At 50.6% G+C, this 17,992-nt stretch overlaps 1 protein-coding gene and 1 long non-coding RNA gene across 2 annotated transcripts; one reads left to right on the plus strand and one right to left on the minus strand.

The window, feature by feature from the left end:
* Positions 1 to 1,670: 1,670 nt before the first annotated feature.
* Positions 1,671 to 2,495, minus strand: LOC123150626 (uncharacterized). The gene is made up of 2 exons (XR_006475247.1): positions 2,003 to 2,495; positions 1,671 to 1,898 (listed from the first exon to the last, which is right to left on the minus strand). It is a non-coding gene; the product is annotated as an uncharacterized lncRNA (long non-coding RNA).
* A 2,449-nt stretch (positions 2,496 to 4,944) lies between these two features.
* LOC123154881 (very-long-chain 3-oxoacyl-CoA reductase 1) lies at positions 4,945 to 6,128 on the plus strand. The gene is made up of 3 exons (XM_044573498.1): positions 4,945 to 5,278; positions 5,377 to 5,735; positions 5,805 to 6,128. The coding sequence occupies exons 1-3, from the start codon at positions 4,945 to 4,947 to the stop codon at positions 6,126 to 6,128; spliced, it is 1,017 nt and encodes a 338-aa protein (XP_044429433.1).
* The last annotated feature ends 11,864 nt before the right edge of the window (positions 6,129 to 17,992 follow it).

Consider the following 17,992-nt stretch of genomic DNA (forward strand, 5'->3'; position numbering starts at 1 on the left):
TGACGGCACCCGCGGGTGTCGCCGTTGCCAGCATAAGATGCAGGGATTTCGCCCTGGCCATGTACCGAGCAATCCCAAGCCGTCGGAGTACGAGTCGGAGAAGAGGAAGTCAGGCAAACGCCGGAACTGCATCCACCGGAAGGGGAGCCACGCTCGACACCGACGAGGCACCGGGCGCCGCCGGACGTGCGAGCTCCAAAGGAGGGTGAGGTTGCATGGCTGAGCGGAACATGAGGATGCGACGGTGGCCAAGCCCCGAATGACCCAAGACCTGGAAAAGAGCGCAGATCAAGGCCACCGGGACCGGAGCAGCAGGGACGCCGACAGACCCAAGGAGCTGGAAGGGGACGCAGCTCACGGAGGGTGCCGGAATCAAAGATGCACCGGTTGAATGGCCAAGCAAGGACGCCAGCAGGGTTGTGGTGGTGCGGAGACGCCGAGGATCCATCAAGCCTAAGGTGCCGGAAAGAGCGCAGCGCCCAAGGCAGGTTGGATCCAAAGTTGTGCCGGCCGACCATGGACACAGGAGGGGGCGCAGGTCCATGACCGTCGGGCCGAAGCCGGCCCTGCTGGGTGGTGGTGGAGGTGTAGAAGACTCGCGCTCAGCCAAAGCTCCCGGCCGGTGAGCTGCAGGAAACAACTGCCGTGGGACACAACCAAACACGTCCATGACAGGAAGCTCGAATACAGGAAGGGGGAGGGGGTTGGTGGAGAGGTGAGACGCGGCAAGGAGGGCGCGCCCGGCCGTCGCGGCAGGCCGGCCGGAGAGCACCGCAGCCGGCCGGACGAGAAGCCCCCAGATCGCATCTAGGGAGGAACCGGACCGCACCGCGCCCAAGGAGCCGCATCCGGTGAAGGCCACCTGCGCCTCCCAGCGAGCCGGAGAGGAGACAGCAGGGGGTGGCCGGCCCTGCCGTTGGGGGAGGCCGTCGACGCCGCCGCGGACCGGATCTAGGGGTGAGGCAGGCTGAGGGGCGGGGCGGGGGTGATGGAGCAGGAAAAAGAGGGCCTCGCCGCCGCCATCATAGGGCCCGGCGCGGCTTCACCGGCCAGCCCTCCGGCGACGGCGGCGCGCGGGCGGGCAGAAGGTGGTTGCCGGGCCGGCGGCGTCTGGATTTTCCCCCGTGACGTCCGGCTCGGGCGACCTGCTAGGAATTCAAATACATACTTTTGAATGAATTTTGTTCTAAAATATTTATCAGATTAAATAGAAGTCTTTTACATTGGAGAGAGAGAGAGAAATTAGCATGCATGCAACCGTTTTTCTCCCCACACACTCGCACGCTGCAGAGGTCCACGCTTATGGGCGTGTTTGGTTCCCTGGGCGCATCCAACCTGCATCGTATGAAGGAGCTTGGTTGGGTTGGCCTGGTTGAGCTAATGCAAGAAGAAGTTGAGATGTGTGTTTGGTGTACTTGCACGATACGGGCCAGGCTCATCTCAGATGTTGTTTGGTAGGCTGGATGAGGATAAGCAGTATGATAAATGTGGAATTTGATTCTAGGTGATTATACATGTATAGTTATTTTGATGACACATGCACTCCAGGTATCTTTGCTGGTTAAAATAAAAGAACATGATCAAACACAAATAAAAAAATCATAACATTTTGAATCTTGCAAATTTCGTATGAAGATCCTTTGAATCAAAGACGCAACTAAACAGGGAAAGAAAACAAACGAAAACCATATACTTCTATGTGTATTCCATTGTCAACATTCATGAGGTCATATTAAACATACATGCACAGAACAGCTAGCCATTTGAAGGCACTTCTTTACTGTCCATCTGCTCTAGCTAACTGATATTTTGATCCGAACAACACCAATACAAAACAAAACTAGCATGTCTCTCTCTTGTTCTTCTTCCTCTAGCTAGCTGATCTCTTATTCTTCCTCCTGACCAAATCAAAACAAAAAATATACACAAATTATTCAGTTAAGCTTAAGCAGGAGATTGAGCAGCAAGGGCACAAGTGGATCAGGTGGGCGGCAGCTCTCACAGTCAGATCAAGGAGGGAAGCAGTGCCATGTTTACAAGGCCAACGGCCGAACCAAGCAGGAGATCGAGCAGCAAGGGCACAACTGGATCGGGCGGGCGGCAGCTCTCACAGCCAGATCCGGCGGGCGTCCGCGAGTGAGGGCGCGCTGTGTACGTGTCGCCGGAATCTCGTGCTTGCTGTGACGGCCAGATCAGGCGAAGACAAGCAGGCACGGCGAGATCCAGGCTGGGGGATGGGAGGGAGGACCGGAGCTTGGGACGGTGGGGAGGAGGAAGAGAGGAGAGCTTCCTTGGCACCGGTGATGAGATGCGGCGGCAAAGATGCATCAGGGACGGCGAGATCCACCAGCGTCGCACAGAGGAAAGAGCGTCGGGAGAGCAGGGGAAATGCGAGCCGCCAGACCGAGGGAGGAGAGACCTGCTCAAGAGTTTGCACGCGTGGGTGCAAGCTCGCGGAAACGGCCGATACCTACGGGCGAGCTCAGCCTGGCTGGGGGGCCTATTTTACATCAGTCGGGCCTGGCCCAGAGAGACATGCAGCCTATCAAACATTGCGAAAATTGTATAATGAATACGATGCAGGTGCGAGCCAAGGAACCAAACATGCCCTATATGGTCGTGTATCGTAAAACAGTCCTACATCCCATTCAACTGAGAGCCGCAGTTCTTCCTTTATTCATGGCATCTTACATCAAGATCTGTGATTTTTTTAGTATATGTTTTTTCTTTTTATATGTTACTCTCTCCGTCCCATAATATAAAAACGTTTTGACACTAGGTGACTGTGACTTGACTCTTAAATCTTAGTTGACTGAGACAAAGCCACACCCTGCCGCCATGTATGACATTGGTAAAATTACCCATTTTTGGTGTCCTCTGATTTCGCTCTTACGGCTGCTCCTCACAAGTTGGTATCATCGTCGGTGTTGCTGTCAGATGTCAATGAGTAATAAGAACATCTTCAGCCGCGCCTTTAACAGGTTCCTCAGACATTTCTTTCGTACCGGCGCTTAAAAATCAAACCAGTCGCGTCTCAAGAGTCCGTTTTTCGCTGGTTTGGGCCCAAACTGGTGTCGGCAGACCCATGCCAAACCCGACGCACTGGGGGACGTCCGGGGGTGCCGGGGCGAGCAATTTTGGCGCAAAAGAGCTACGGGCCAGTCGAGTCAGCGACACTCGCCTCGTCGTCCTCACAACGCCTCGGTTTCCCGCGTGGAATCAATGGCAAGGATGCCGCCGGTCAGCCTTGCCATTGATTCCCCACGGGCGGCGCTTCACGGGCGCCGCGGTGACGCCTCCCCTCCCACCACTCGTACACACGTCGCGCGGCTATAAAAGCAGGGCCTTCCCTCGCCTCTGGACACACCCGCCCACAGTCACCGCCGAGCTCTGCCTCTCCCCGTCCGCAGCCACCGCCGACCTTCCCCCCTCCCCTCTCTTCCCAAGCCCACCCGATGGCCGAGTGGTTCCCTGGCGACGGGGCTTCGGCCGCCGCTCGCTCCACGAGTGGGAGGCCTATCTCTTCTTCGAAGCGAACGTCCCGACGCCGGGTCGTCGGGGTGGAGACTCAGCGGCGGTGGAGTCCCCATTCCCCCGATGCCCGACGTCGACGCGCGCCCCGACCTCTTCGCCACCGAGGTCGACTGCGTGCGGGCGTCGCTGTCGGAGGAGCAGCGCGCCCTCCTGCAGTACGCCGCCGACAACCAGGCGTCATGGGCGGCGTACTTTCAGCGCCGGCAGGCACAGCGGCCGGTGTCCACCAATGGGGCGCCGGTGGTGGGGGCGTCAAGAACAGCGAGGGGCGCCGCCTATGGTGGGGCGGCCCCGGCCGCACACTCCACAAGGTACTCCAATACCTCGAGGGCGGCAATGACCCGCCGCTGGCATACCCTGCCGCGGCCGCCGCCCCAATTCCCCGCCGGAGCGCCGGACAATGGATGCCCAGGAGGTTCGGCTCCTCCTCGTCTTCCTCCTCTCGCTCCTCCTCCCGCTCCTCTTCCCACTCCTCCGGCTCGCCGGCGGTGTTCGCCGTCAAGGCCGAGCCCGCAGCGAAAATGCCGCTCGGCCGGCGCCCCCGCAGCGCCGGCATCGTCATCAACGAGGGCGGGGGGCGCGCCTCCTCCTCGGCTCCTCCGCACTAAGTCAAACCGAAGACGGAGCAGGGGGGCGCCGTCGTGAAGACGAAGCCAGGGCTCGTCGGCGGCGTCAAGGAGGAGCTCGACGACGCGACGGTCTTAAAGTGAGCGCGCGACGACTGAGCGCGGACGAAGCTGGAGCGCCAGCGCCTCGCCTACGAGCGGTTCAAAGCTCGGCGCCGTGGCCGGGACGACAAAGGCGTCGTCGTCCTCGACGACAGCGACGACGACGCGCCGCCACCACTGGTCCGCCAGGGCGACGCCGGACAGGGGTCTAGCACGGGTGGCTGCGTGAAGGAGGAGAAGGACGACGAGGACAACGGCGGCGGCGGCGGTGACGGCACCAACTTCGCCTCTGTCAGCGCCTTATTCGGCCCGTAGTCACGTTTATTTTATTTAAGTATTTTATCTATATAAGAAACTATTTCAGTTTGCCGAAGTAATGATTGTTTCGCCAAAATATTTGTCCTATTCGCCAAATTTTAGTCAAATAAATGTTAAAAAGAAAGTTTAAAACAGGCGCGACCGTAGGACGTCGGCTGGGAACCCCATTGCCCCAGGCCGATTTGACCGCCAATTCGCCCTCATGCGGCGACTTTTCGAGGCTAGAGATGTTCTAATGACGAGACAGAGCTGTTGGAGGATGGCCGGCGCGCCGTACCAAATAACACGAGCATGAGCTTTAGGGAATGTTGAGCCGTACGGGGCGTCCCTTTTGTAATCAAAGTCTTCTACTGGTCATCCGTTTATTATCATCCTGCATAAATACGGGCGCACGCAGAGTAGCAGGAGCAAAACGAGTTGCGACATGGGTGCGTCCGTATGGTTCTTCTTCTCGCTGGCATCGCTCGGTGCCCTCCATGTATTCGCCGTCAGTGTCCGCCTCCTCGCCAGCCTCGCGCCCTGCCTGCGCCGGCCCAAGGATCTCCGGCGCAGGTACGGCGAGTGGGCCGTCGTCACCGGCCCGACGTCAGGCATCGGACGCTCCATGTCCCTGGAGCTCGCGCGGCGTGGCCTCAACCTCGTCCTCGTCGGCCGTGACCCCGCCAAGCTCCGGGACGTCTCCGAGACCATCTCCAGGGCTCACGCCGTGCAGACCAAGACCGTGCTGTTCGATTTCTCCCTCGTCTCCACCGCGCAAGGTGTGAAGAACTTAATACGAGTAGTGCAGCGTGCGTGCGTGTCCTTCTGGTTACTGATCGATCATGTCCTGTCGTGTCGATGGATCTTCGACATGCAGGGGACGAGGCGATGCGGCGGCTCCGGGAGGCCGTGGCGGGGCTGGACGTAGGGGTGCTGGTGAACAACGCCGGGGTGGCGAAGCCGGGCGCGGTGTACATGCACGAGGTGGGCGTGGAGGCGTGGGCGAGGATGATACGGGTGAACGTGCTGGCGCTGACGGAGGTGACGGCGGCGGTGCTGCCGGGGATGGTGCGGCGGGGCAGGGGCGCCGTCGTGAACATGGGCTCGGGGTCGGCGTCCGTGCTCCCCTCCTTCCCGCTCTACTCCGTCTACGCCGGCACCAAACGGTACGTCGCCGAGTTCTCCAGGAGCCTCGCCGTGGAGTACGGGAACTCAGGCATCGACGTGCAGTGCCAGGTATGTACTCGGTGCGCGCGCTCGCATCCATCGTGTCACGACATTATCGTCGTTGTGCCGTGTCTGCAGGCCCCGTTCCTGGTGGAGACGAACATGGTGTCGAGCGCCGTGAAGGCCAGCTTAATCTCGCAGTTCGTGCTGACCCCGGACGGCTACGCGCGCGCGGCGGTGCGCTGGATCGGGCACGGCACGCTCTGCGTGCCCAACGTCGCCCACCGATTGCAGGGGTGGTTCGTCGGCCTCTTCCCGGACTTCGGCACAGACGCGTATCGCCTGGAGTATAATCTGCGGCAGAGGGCCATCCTTCGGAGGGTCAAGCCGTGGAGGAAATCGCAGGCGAGCTCTCCTGTTCCTGCCAAGGACGAGGTTGGTGTTGGTGTTCGGTCGGATTAAGGTGGTTCGGAGTTCGTGGTTACTCGAGCACGTTGTGACGAAGTTGCTTCATGTTTTTTGTTCAACAGTTGGTCACGCAAATGTTAAATAACTGGTTGGGCAAAACTGTTAAGTAATGGATTTTTTTTGCAGGGAAGTAATGCATCTTTTTAAAATAAGGTTTCAACCCGCTTTATAAATAAAGCCATCACCATGTCCATATAACAAGTTCAAGTGCAGCCAAATAAAATAGTCTGCTAGAACAACAACACAAACACGCCAAAAAAATCATAAAAGAACCCAAATGATAAATGCCACACGTGTGACACGAAGCATTCCGATCCTGAAGTTTTCTAGAATAAAGTTGCCATCTCAAAAGAAAAAAAAACTGAAACTTGCCATCCGAAAAAAAGTGGACATGCTTGACAACTGAAGTTGCCATGCTCGCGTCACTAAACTTGCCATCAATGTTCAGAGTTGTCATGTGTCCGTGCCATATGTATTGTTTTTTAGAATGAAGGAGGACCCCCGGCCTCTGTATCTGGACGATGCATGCAGCCACTTTATTAATTATTCACACAAAACCTTATAAAGTCATACAACAGTAAAACTAAAGCCACCGTCCAGGCAACATCTGTCGCTACTCCTATCTACTTGATGTAGGGATGCTGATAGTCTGGGCTAATAGCAAACAGACCTCGCAGCCAGACCTAACATCTAAGACGTGAGGTCCCAACCAGGACGTCTGCCGAGTATGAGGCACCCACCAGTCCGGCGTATTCCTCAACTAGGACGCCTGCCGGGTATGAGGCCGCCGCAGCCACCTGCCACCAATCCATCTTCAATGTTGTACTGCTGCATCACTAGTGCAGAACCGGGCAATAGCACCGGTTCGTAAGGTCCTTTAGTGCCGGTTCCATAACCGGCACTAAAGTATGGTCACTAAAGCCCCCCCTTTAGTACCGGTTCAGCACGAACCGGTGCTAAATGGCAACCACGTGGCACGAGCCAACTCCGGGGGCCGGGAGCCCTTTAGTACCGGTTGGTAACACCAACCGGTACTAAAATGTTTGGGGGTTTTTGGTTTTATGATTTCTTTTTTATTTAATTTTGTGTTTTCCATTTTAATTCTTTTTCGTTTGCTGGTATTTTACGATACTACACATTGTACATGTTATGCATATATATATATATATATAAATAGAATTTCTAGTAGAACCAATCATATATATATCATCAATGTCTCACAAACCATATTAATTCACACATACACATATGTATAGCTATATACAATTTCTTCTACATATGCATGTTGCCTTCGGAGCCAGTGGCATTAGCCTAATTGGTGCCTTCGGAGCACGATGACAATTGGAAGTGGTTCATGACCTGGTCGATGGGGGCGGTAGCGGGTAATAGTATTCTCCCTTCGGATTTATGACCTGGTCGAGCAAAAATCCCGCTATTTCCTCTTGAAGTGCTTCTACGCGCTCCGTTTCTAGGAGCTTGTCCCGCACCTCTTTGAACTGTTAAGAAGGAGATCAATATGCATGTGTATTAGTTGTGTGACTAGATATCGATAATGGTGTAAAAATTGTGAATAGTGTTCTGACAAGCGTACCCATTCCTGTCTTTGAGATCTGCTCCTTTCGGACGCCATCATGCGAATGTTCTCGCAAACGCAGAATGCACACAGATCAGTCCCCTGCGCCTGCTTCAGGGCCTTTATTACGAGAATGGAATTTAATTTGATCAGATAATAATTAATCAAGCATGATAATTAAAGAGATGGCAGCTAGCTAGCTAGCTAGTACTACTTAATTACTTACCTTGGGTCGAAACCATTTCAGCTGTCGTTTCCATTCGCCTTCCGTGACGCTGATGAACCTTGCCCAAGCCCTGCCCGCCGACAAAGAAAATGAATAAAGGGGTTATTAAATAGTTCATATCATGAAATGACGAACTAAATAGGCCGAGATATATAGTTAATAATGATTGAAATTACCTGTTGACTATCCCAAACAAGATGTTATAGTCACTATTTGCTTTGAGTAGTGAGTCCAGTATTTGAACTGTTCCGGCGTCAACTTTAATGATACACAAGATCCAGTGAAATCTGCATGCACACACGTTTGCATGTCTTAATTAAGCGGGCATATGTAAGCAAAAACATGTAGCTAGCTAGTAGGCAAAAACAGAGAATTTGTAGTACAAGAAAGTGTGACTCACTGGAAGTTGTAAGGAAGTAGTATATCTTCATTGTATTTGAGGCGCTTCAAGAACTCTAGCATGCTGTCCTCTACCTGCTTTTCATAATGCTTGTTTATTTTCCATGTGTATTCATTAACGGTGTTTGGGTCAATGAACCCAATGCCATAGCGTCCACCTTTTCTCATTTCATACATCTTCATCCTGCATAATACCACAGAAAAGAATATAGTGAGGATAATTACAGGTAATGATTGATCAAAAGGATCACTACAGCTAGCTTGAGACTTAAATTACAGAAAGAAATCACTTACAGACAATAGCAACTGACGATAGATTTGTCGAGTGCGTCTTGATTGTATAACTGAAACAGTTCAGAATACTCAACGGTCACAGGTTCTCATGGTAGTAATGATCCTTCTTGACTTGCACCATGAGGGACTCTCGATCGGATCTCTTGGTAATGTCCATGTACCATTGATGCAATTCATACATTCTCGTTGGGAGCTTCTTGACCTCTTCTGGCTTGACCAAAGGTTGGCCCCGGGCATATTTCCGTTTTATTTCCTCCTCTGTAAGCACAGGCATGTCCTCGATCTCGAGGAGTTGTCCAACAGTGATTTTGAGAGTTTCAGCCTGCATTATATGCTCCTGGGTTATTACCACATCGCCCACCTCGGGAACGTAAACTGTTTGCCCACAATAATATTGGGCGCGCGTACTGTCACGTGTTGTTCGCGGCACAACAAGCGGGGGGATCGATTGCGCCGCCTGTTCTCCCAGCTGGGCAACGGTTTTCCCGCATTTTTTGACAGCTGCTTGTTGTTTGCTCGAGCTCGAGCTCGCCTCCTTCTGTAGACGTTGTCGATGTAACTTCCTGATGTGGCGCTCATAGTCTGTGTCAACAGGCTTAGGAGCTGGTGGTTGAGCCATACGAATGAAGTGGTCAACTACTTCCACAGGCACTTTCTCCCTTGGCGGCGGTGGCGGTTTCGGTCCAAAATGGGCGTCGACTTCTGCCCGCACTATGGCATTGGTTTGCTCCTCGGTCCTGTCGTAAGCCCTCTCAGGAAGAGGAGTAGTGAGGTTTGGACCATATTTATATCGCTTGCCTCCGCCTGTACTTCCTGTACTATGACCTCGACTCGTACCGCTACGCACCATAGCTGCGGGGTGTCTCTTCTGCGATTGCTGAGGCGGCGGAGACGGCTGACGGGGCTGAGTTGGACGAGGAGGAGTGGCCTGAAGCTGTGCCGGACTTGCAGTGGCCTGAGGTTGTGCCGGACTTGGAGGAGGAGTGGACGTCTGACGCTGTGTCGGACTTGGAGGAGGAGTGGCCTGACACTTTGCCGGACTTGGAGGAGGAGGAGTGGCCTCACGCGTTGGTGGACTTGGAGGAGCGGGAGTCTGCTGACTCGGTGGCGGACTTCGACGAGGAGTCGGGTGACGCGGTGTCGGTGGCCTTCGAAAGATGATGCAATCCTTTCTCCATAGGATGATACGATGTTTGGCATCTCCGAGTGTGTGCTCCTCGTCACCTCCAGGAATGTCAAGCTCTAGCCCCGAATATTGGTCCACCACCTCATCAACCACGACACGAGCATAGCCTGCTGGAATCGGGTTGCAATGGAAGGTTGCATCGGGGGAATTTGTATAAGCAACACCGTCCGCCACCTTCAAGGATATGTTCTTAATTTTGAAGTGTAGCTCGCAGTTAGTGTTCTCCGCGATATCATCCACGGGGTATCTATCCAGCATTGCGTCAAACGGGGCGGAACCCACGCTGCTTCTCGGCATGGATGGGGCGGTGGTATCCAATGCTGGATCATCCGCTAGCTGCTGCAGCTGCTGAGACCCCCTTTGCTGGCTAAGTGAGTCGATCTGCTCCTGCTGCCGCTGGAATTTGATTGCCAAGTCCGCGTGCGCTGATTCTAGGCCTTGAAGGCGTTCATAGTCGAGCTTCCTCTGCTCCTCCTCCATCTTCCTCTTCTTCTCCTCCGCAATCTTCTTTCTCGCACGGGTTCTGTAGTCGGCGTTCCAGTCCGAAAACCCCTCATACCACGGAATAGCGCCCATGCCTCGTGTTCTTCCCGGGTGTTCAGGATTTCCCAGGGCACGCGTAAGCTCGTCGTTCTCTCTGTTGGGCTCGAACAACCCGGATCGAGCCTCTTCTATTGCAACAAGTAGCTTATCTTCGGCTCCGTCCAGACATGCCTTCTTGGAAACTTTGCCTGTCTTCGGGTCCAACTCCCCCCCATGCGCATAGAACCAAGTCCTGCACCTGGGGGGCCAGCTCAATGTTTCTGGAGTGACACTTGCATCCAGCATCTCTTTCTCAGACTTATCCCACTTAGGCATTCCCACCGCATAGCCACCTGGCCCCAGCTTATGGAACTTATCCTTTTTTGCGGCATTGGCCTTGTTTATTCTTGACCGTTCCTTAGATAATTCTGAATCCTTGAATTTCACGAAATCGTCCCAATGAGCACTTTGATTCTCTAGTGTTCCCTCGAATACTGGAGTCTTCCTTCCTCCCTTGACGTACTTGTCCCATTCACGATTCTTGTGGTTCTTGAATGCAACCGCCATCTTCCTAAGAGCAGCGTCCTTGACTTTCTGCACATCTGCTTCTGTGAAATGATCTGGTAGGGTGAAATGTTCCATGAGAGTATCCCAAAGCAGACTTTTTTGTCTGTCGTCGACAAAAGTAAGATCTGGACGTGGCTTTGCTGGCTTTCTCCATTCTTGAAGGGAGATCGGGAGTTGGTCCTTCACAAGAACTGCGCACTGACGAACGAACTTGTCCGCAATCTTCTTAGGCGCTAATGGTTCGCCATTAGGTTTGAATGCCTCGATATTGTACTTTACGCCCTCCTTCAACTTTTTGTTCGGGCCTCGTTTCGTCCTTTTGCCTGAAGATTTGCTCGATCCGATGGCTGAAAGAAGAAAGATCGATTCATTAATATATCTTCAACTCATTTAAAACATGTGTGATCACCAGATTCCTGGCTAACATAAATATATATACCTCGCGGGTTTGTTGTTTCAGGATCAACATGTTCTTCGTCATCGTCATAATCGTAGTTCATGATTCATCAATTCGGTCGTCGCGATCGAATATCATATCACCCTCTCCGGTGTTGTTTAGAAATTCGGAGCCGTCATAATCTTCTTCATTCTGATCATCATCTGTCCCGCGTATCATATCGAACATGGTCTGTTCTCTCTCTCTGTCGGTATTGTCCGCCATAGCTTTATTTAACTATGCCAAAAGAAATATAAAACAATTTAGTATAATAATCTCGAATACCGAATAAAGATAAATCTCGAATACATCGTCTCGAATAATATATAATATTGAATAGTACATCACTGGCTAGGTAGCTAATTAAAGATCGAATACTACAGAAGAATCTAGGACACTCGCGGTTCCTGCGGCGCGGGGCGTGGACACCCAAAGAGAAGGAACCCTCACAGGATCATAGCTGAAGTGAGATCCCTGAAGAAACTGCCAGGTATTGGAGAACCTGCCGCCCTCTAACGCAACATGTAGCGATGGACGTGCTCGTCCTCCTCCCTGACACGACGACGTACCACCTCCGGCGGGGCCCGGCTCCCTCCGCACCGAAACTAGCCCCACGCGAACGCCACCAAACGAGATCAGGGGTCGACGACGGGACCCGGGGGCCGGGTTCCTCATCAAGCGGCGCGCCCCTCCAGGCAGCACCTCCCAGTGCCAGCCCGGCGGAGCCCAGTCCCGGACATGGGTCAGTCGGACGTCGTCGCGGACGGGTCGACGGCGAGGATGCGGGCCGGGCATCGTCGAGAACAAATACTAGCTATATGCCCGCAAAAAGTAACATTTTTTTAATGATTGGATTTTGATAACTAAAATTTCTAACATTTCTATATAACTAACATTTCTATAACATTTCTAATATTTCTAGAACTAAAAAAAAAAATTTCTAACTTTTTTATAACTATTTCTATAACTAAAAAACAGAAAAATTTCTAACAATTCTAACTTTTTTATAACTATTTCTATAACTAAAAACAGAAAAATTTCTAACAATTCTAACATTTCTAACTATTCTAAAATTCTAACATTTCTAACTATTTCTAAAACAGAAAAATTTCTAACAATTCTAACTTTTTATAACTAAATTTCTAACAATTTAAAAAACAGAAAAATTTCTAACAATTCTAACTTTTTATAACTATTTCTATAACTAAAAAACAGAAAAATTTCTAACAATTCTAACATTTCTAACTATTCTAACAATTCTAACATTTCTAACTATTCTAACAATTCTAACATTTCTAACTATTTCTAAAAAACAGAAAAATTTCTAACTATTTGTATAACTAAAAAACAAAAAATGTATGTGTGTGTGTGTGTGCTCACCGGCGAGGCGAGAGGCGACGGGGGGCGGCGACGGGGACGGCGACGGGCGCGGCGACGACGGGGATGACGGACGGGGGCGATGACGGGGACGGGGACGTACGGGCCGGGGCGACGACGAGACGGGGACGTACGGGGCGGCGACGACGGGGACGGGGACGAGCGGCCGGGACGGGGCGGCGGTGACGACGGGACGACGGGGCGGCGACGATGGGGACGGGGCGGCGACGAGGGATGTTGACGTATGGGGGGCGCGGCGGGCGACGGTGCAGAGGAGAAGAAGCAGATGAGAAACTGAAATTTTCGAAGTGTTTAGTTATATAGGATGGACCTTTAGTACCGGTTGGAGCCACCAACCGGTACTAAAGGCCTGTTTTGGCCAGGGCCAAGCGGCGGGAAGTGACCCCCTTTAGTACCGGTTGTGGCTCCAACCGGTTACTAAAGGCCCCCCCTTTAGTACCGGTTGGTGCCACGACCCGGTACTAAAGGGGGGTGCGCTGCCAGGCGAGGGGCGCAAAGTTTAGTCCCACCTCGCCTAGCGAAGGGCAGCCGCACTGGTTTATAAACCCAGCCGCGGCTGCTCCTTCGAGCTCCTCTCAAATGCAGGCCTTCTGGGCCTAGCTGTGCTGTGCTGCCCCGTGGGCCTACTGGGTCGTATGCAGTCCCCTCTGGCCTAGTAGGCGGGCTTTTTTTTTTCTTTATTTATTTTTGAGTTGTATTTTTTTGTGTATTTAGAGTTTCTTTGTGAATATTTTTGCTTTAGGTACAAAAAATTACAAACTTTCTGTTAGTGCCCGTAGTTTTCAAATTTGAATAGTTTAAATTTTGAATTATTTGAAATTAGTGTGAATCACTAGTTTGTGAATAACTTAACTTTAAAAATCAGTAAAGGCATGAAAGAATTTGTTTGCACATAAAATTTCTTCGCGTTTCAAATGCCAAAACACATAATTAACTACCCTAACTATTACAGAGATTCCCTTCTGGGTGTGAAACACAGAAGAAAGTGATGATAGTGAAGCCGATCACATCCCAGATCTTTGGGTGTGAAACTTTTTCTTCGCGTGTGTCCCTTTGCGCCGTAACCATGGAAAATCTTCATCATTTAACGGGATGCTCGGGTCAATATTCACTGTGAATGGAGCAATTTCATCAAACTTTTCATAATCTTCTGACTTGTCTGTCTTGTCATCCACTCCCACGATGTTTCTCTTCCCAGAAAGAACTATGTGCCGCTTTGGCTCATCGTACGATGCATTCGCTTCCTTATCTTTTCTTTTTCTTGGCTTGGTAGACATGTCCTTCACATAGAAAACCTGTGCCACATCATTGGCTAGGACGAATGGTTCGTCTGCATACGCAAGATTGTTGAGATCCACTGTTGTCATTCCGTACTGCGGGTCTTCCGTTACCCCGCCTCGTGTCATATTGACCCATTTGCACCGAAACAAAGGGACCTTCAAACCACGTCGATAGTCAAGTTCCCATATGTCCTGTATATAACCATAATATGTTTCCTTTCCCGTCTTGGTTTCTGCATCAAAGCGGACACCACTGTTTTGGTTGGTGCTCTTCTTATCTTGGGCGATCGTGTAAAATGTATTACCATTTATCTCGTACCCTTTGAAAGTCATTATATTCGAAGATGGTAACTGGGACAGCAAGTACAGGTCATCTTCAATAGAGGTGTCATGCATGGTACGTGTCTGCAACCAGCTGGCGAAACTCCTGGTTTGTTCACGTGTAATCCAGTCATCAGACCGCTCCGGGTGTTTGGAGCGTAGCAAATTCTTGTGTTCATCCATATACGGAGCCACCAAGGCGGAATTCTGTAGAACTGTGTAGTGTGCTTCAGTGAGAGAATGTCCGTCCATACATATTATTTGTTCCCCTCCTAGCGTGCCTTTTCCATCCAGTCTGCCCTTATGCCGCGATTCAGGAACACCAATCGGCTTAAGGTCAGGAATAAAGTCAATACAAAACTCAATGACCTCCTCATTTTGACGGCCCTTGGAGATGCTTCCTTCTGGCCTAGCACGGTTATGAACATATTTCTTTAAGACTCCCATGAACCTCTCAAAGGGGAACATATTGTGTAGAAATACAGGACCCAAAACGTTAATCTCTTCGCATAGGTGAACTAGGACGTGCGTCATGATGTTGAAGAAGGATGGTGGGAACACCAACTCGAAACTGACAAGACATTGCACCAAATCATTCTCTAACCTTGGTATGATTTCTGGATCGATTACCTTCTGAGAGATTGCATTGAGAAATGCACATAGCTTCACAATGGCTAATCGAACGTTTTCCGGTAGAAGCCCCCTCAATGCAACCGGAAGCAGTTGCGTCATAATCACGTGGCAGTCATGAGACTTTAGGTTCTGGAATTTTTTCTCTGCCATGTTTATTATTCCCTTTATATTCGACGAGAAGCCAGACGGTACCTTAATACTGAGCAGGCATTCAAAGAAGATTTCCTTCTCTTCTTTGGTAAGAGCGTAGCTTGCATGACCCTGATGTATGCCGTCTTTTCCGTGCATACGTTGCTGGTCCTCTCGTGCCTCAGGTGTATCTTTTGTCTTCCCATACACGCCCAAGAAGCCAAGCAGGGTCACACAAAGATTCTTCGTCACGTGCATCACGTCGATTGCGGAGCGGACCTCTAGGTCTTTCCAATAGGGCAGGTCCCAAAATATAGATTTCTTCTTCCACATGGGTGCGCGTCCGTCAGCGTCATTCGGAACAGGTTGTCCACCAGGACCCTTTCCAAAGACCACCTTCAAATCCTTGACCATATCATGTACATCAGCACCAGTACGGTGGCGAGGCTTCGTCCGGTGATCCGCCTCACCTTTGAAATGCTTGCCTTTCTTTCTTACGGGATGCCTGCTCGGAAGAAATCGACGATGTCCCAGGTACACATTCTTCTTACAATTAGCCAAATATATACTGTCGGTATCGTCCAAACAGTGCGTGCATGCGCGGTATCCCTTGTTTGTCTGTCCTGAAAGGTTACTGAGAGCAGGCCAATCATTGATGGTCACGAACAGCAACGCCTTTAGGTCAAATTCTTCCCCCATGTGCTCATCCCACGCACGTACACCTGTTCCATTCCACAGTTGTAAGAGTTCTTCAACTAATGGCCTTAGGTACACATCAATGTCGTTGCCGGGTTGCTTAGGGCCTTGGATGAGCACTGGCATCATAATGAACTTCCGCTTCATGCACAACCAAGGAGGAAGGTTATACAAACATAGAGTCACAGGCCAGGTGCTATGGTTGCTGCTCTGCTCCCCAAAAGGATTAATGCCATCTGCGCTTAGACCAAACCATACGCTCCTTGCGTCATCTGCAAACTCCTTCCCGTACTTTCTTTCGATTTTTCTCCACTGCGACCCGTCAGCGGGTACTCTCAACTTTCCGTCTTTCTTACGGTCTTCTCTGTGCCATCGCATCGCCTTGGCATGCTCTTTGTTTTGGAACAAACGTTTCAACCGTGGTATTATAGGAGCATACCACATCACCTTGGCAGGAATCTTCTTCCTGGGGCGCTCGCCCTCGACATCACCAGGGTCATCGCGGCTGATCTTATAGCGCAATGCACCACATACCGGGCAAGCGTTCAAATCCTCGTACTCACCGCGGTAGAGGATGCAATCATTAGGGCATGCATGTATCTTCTGCACCTCTAACCCTAGAGGGCAGACAGCCTTCTTTGCTTCGTACGTACTCTCGGGCAATTCGTTGTCCTTTGGAAGCATATCCTTTATCATTACCAGCAACTTTCCAAATCCCTTGTCAGATACACCATTCTCTGCCTTCCATTGCAGCAATTCCAGTGTGGTGCCCAGCTTTTTCTTGTCACCTACGCAATTCGGGTACAACAATTTTTTGTGATCCTCTAACATGCGCTGCAACTTCTTCTTCTCCAAATCACTTGCGCAGTTTCTCTTTGCATCGGCAATGGCCCGACCTAGATCATCAACGGGCTCATCTGATGCCTCTTCTTCAGCTTCTTCCCGCATTGCCGGCTCAGCTTCTTCCCGCATTACCGGCTCAGCTTCTTCCCCCATTGTTGTATCATCGTATTCAGGGAACCCATGGCCAGGATAGCTGTCGTCGTCCTCTTCTTCTTCATTGTCTTCCATCATAACCCCTCTTTCTCCGTGCTTGGTCCAAACATTATAGTGGGGCATGAAACCGGACTTAAACAGGTGGACGTGAATGGTTCTTGACGTAGAGTAATTGTGACCATTCTTACAGCGAGCACATGGACAAGGCATAAAACCATCCGCCCGCTTGTTTGCCTCAGCCGCAAGCAGAAAAGTATGCACGCCCTCAACGAACTGGGGAGAGCATCGGTCATCGTACATCCATTGCCGGCTCATCTTCATTACACAACACCGAATAGACCAAATTAATACAAGTTCATACATAAAGTTCATACAACACTTAAATGCAACAAACAAATAACTCTCTAGCTAAAGCATTTAAATGCAACAACAAATACGATCAAGATCGCAACTAAGGTAACAATGGATCCAACAGCATAATGATACCAAGCCTCACTATCGATGGCATATTTTCTAATCTTTCTAATCTTCAAGCGCATTTTCTCCATCTTGATCTTGTGATCATCGACGACATCGGCAACATGCAACTCCAATTCCATCTTCTCCCCCTCAATTCTTTTCAATTTTTCTTTCAAGTACTCGTTTTCTCTTTCAACTAAATTTAACCTCTCGACAATAGGGTCGGTTGGAATTTCCGGTTCACATACCTCCTAGAAAAAATTTCTATGTCAACTTGATGGGCATAATTTGTCATAAACACGAAATGCAACTAGTTTTAAAAGAGAATATATATACCACATCCGAATCATAACAAGGACGAGGGCCGACGGGGACGGATATCAAAACCATGGCACTATATGTATAACAAACAACGTACGGGTAAGATAATTATACGAGTAACTATATATCCAAATCACACAAACATCAATTTTTATATAAAATTTCATGAACAAGAGGCTCACCACAAGGTGGTGCCGGCGACGGGACGGTGCGGGCGATCGACGGTGGTTACGACGGAGATTTAGAAGGCACTAAGTAAACCACACCTACATATGCAAACTAAGTGTTATTTTTGACCTCAAATTGCATATAAATCAAATACTAGCACATATATATATATCCTCCCAAATTACTAAACTCACAAATTAATCACTATATAAAGCATTGCAAGAGCTAATCTAGCAATGAGAGATGAAAGGACA

Source organism: Triticum aestivum, chromosome 7A (genome assembly GCF_018294505.1).
Source record: "Triticum aestivum cultivar Chinese Spring chromosome 7A, IWGSC CS RefSeq v2.1, whole genome shotgun sequence".
Lineage (NCBI taxonomy): Eukaryota > Viridiplantae > Streptophyta > Magnoliopsida > Poales > Poaceae > Triticum > Triticum aestivum.

Excerpts from the sequence above, each read along its gene's own strand:
- LOC123154881 (XM_044573498.1), top strand. The coding sequence starts at position 4,945 with ATGGGTGCGTCCGTATGGTTCTTCTTCTCGCTGGCATCGCTCGGTGCC. Across the intron at positions 5,279-5,376 it reads CCTCGTCTCCACCGCGCAAG|GGGACGAGGCGATGCGGCGG; the intron begins GTGTGAAGAACT and ends TTCGACATGCAG. Across the intron at positions 5,736-5,804 it reads GCATCGACGTGCAGTGCCAG|GCCCCGTTCCTGGTGGAGAC; the intron begins GTATGTACTCGG and ends CCGTGTCTGCAG.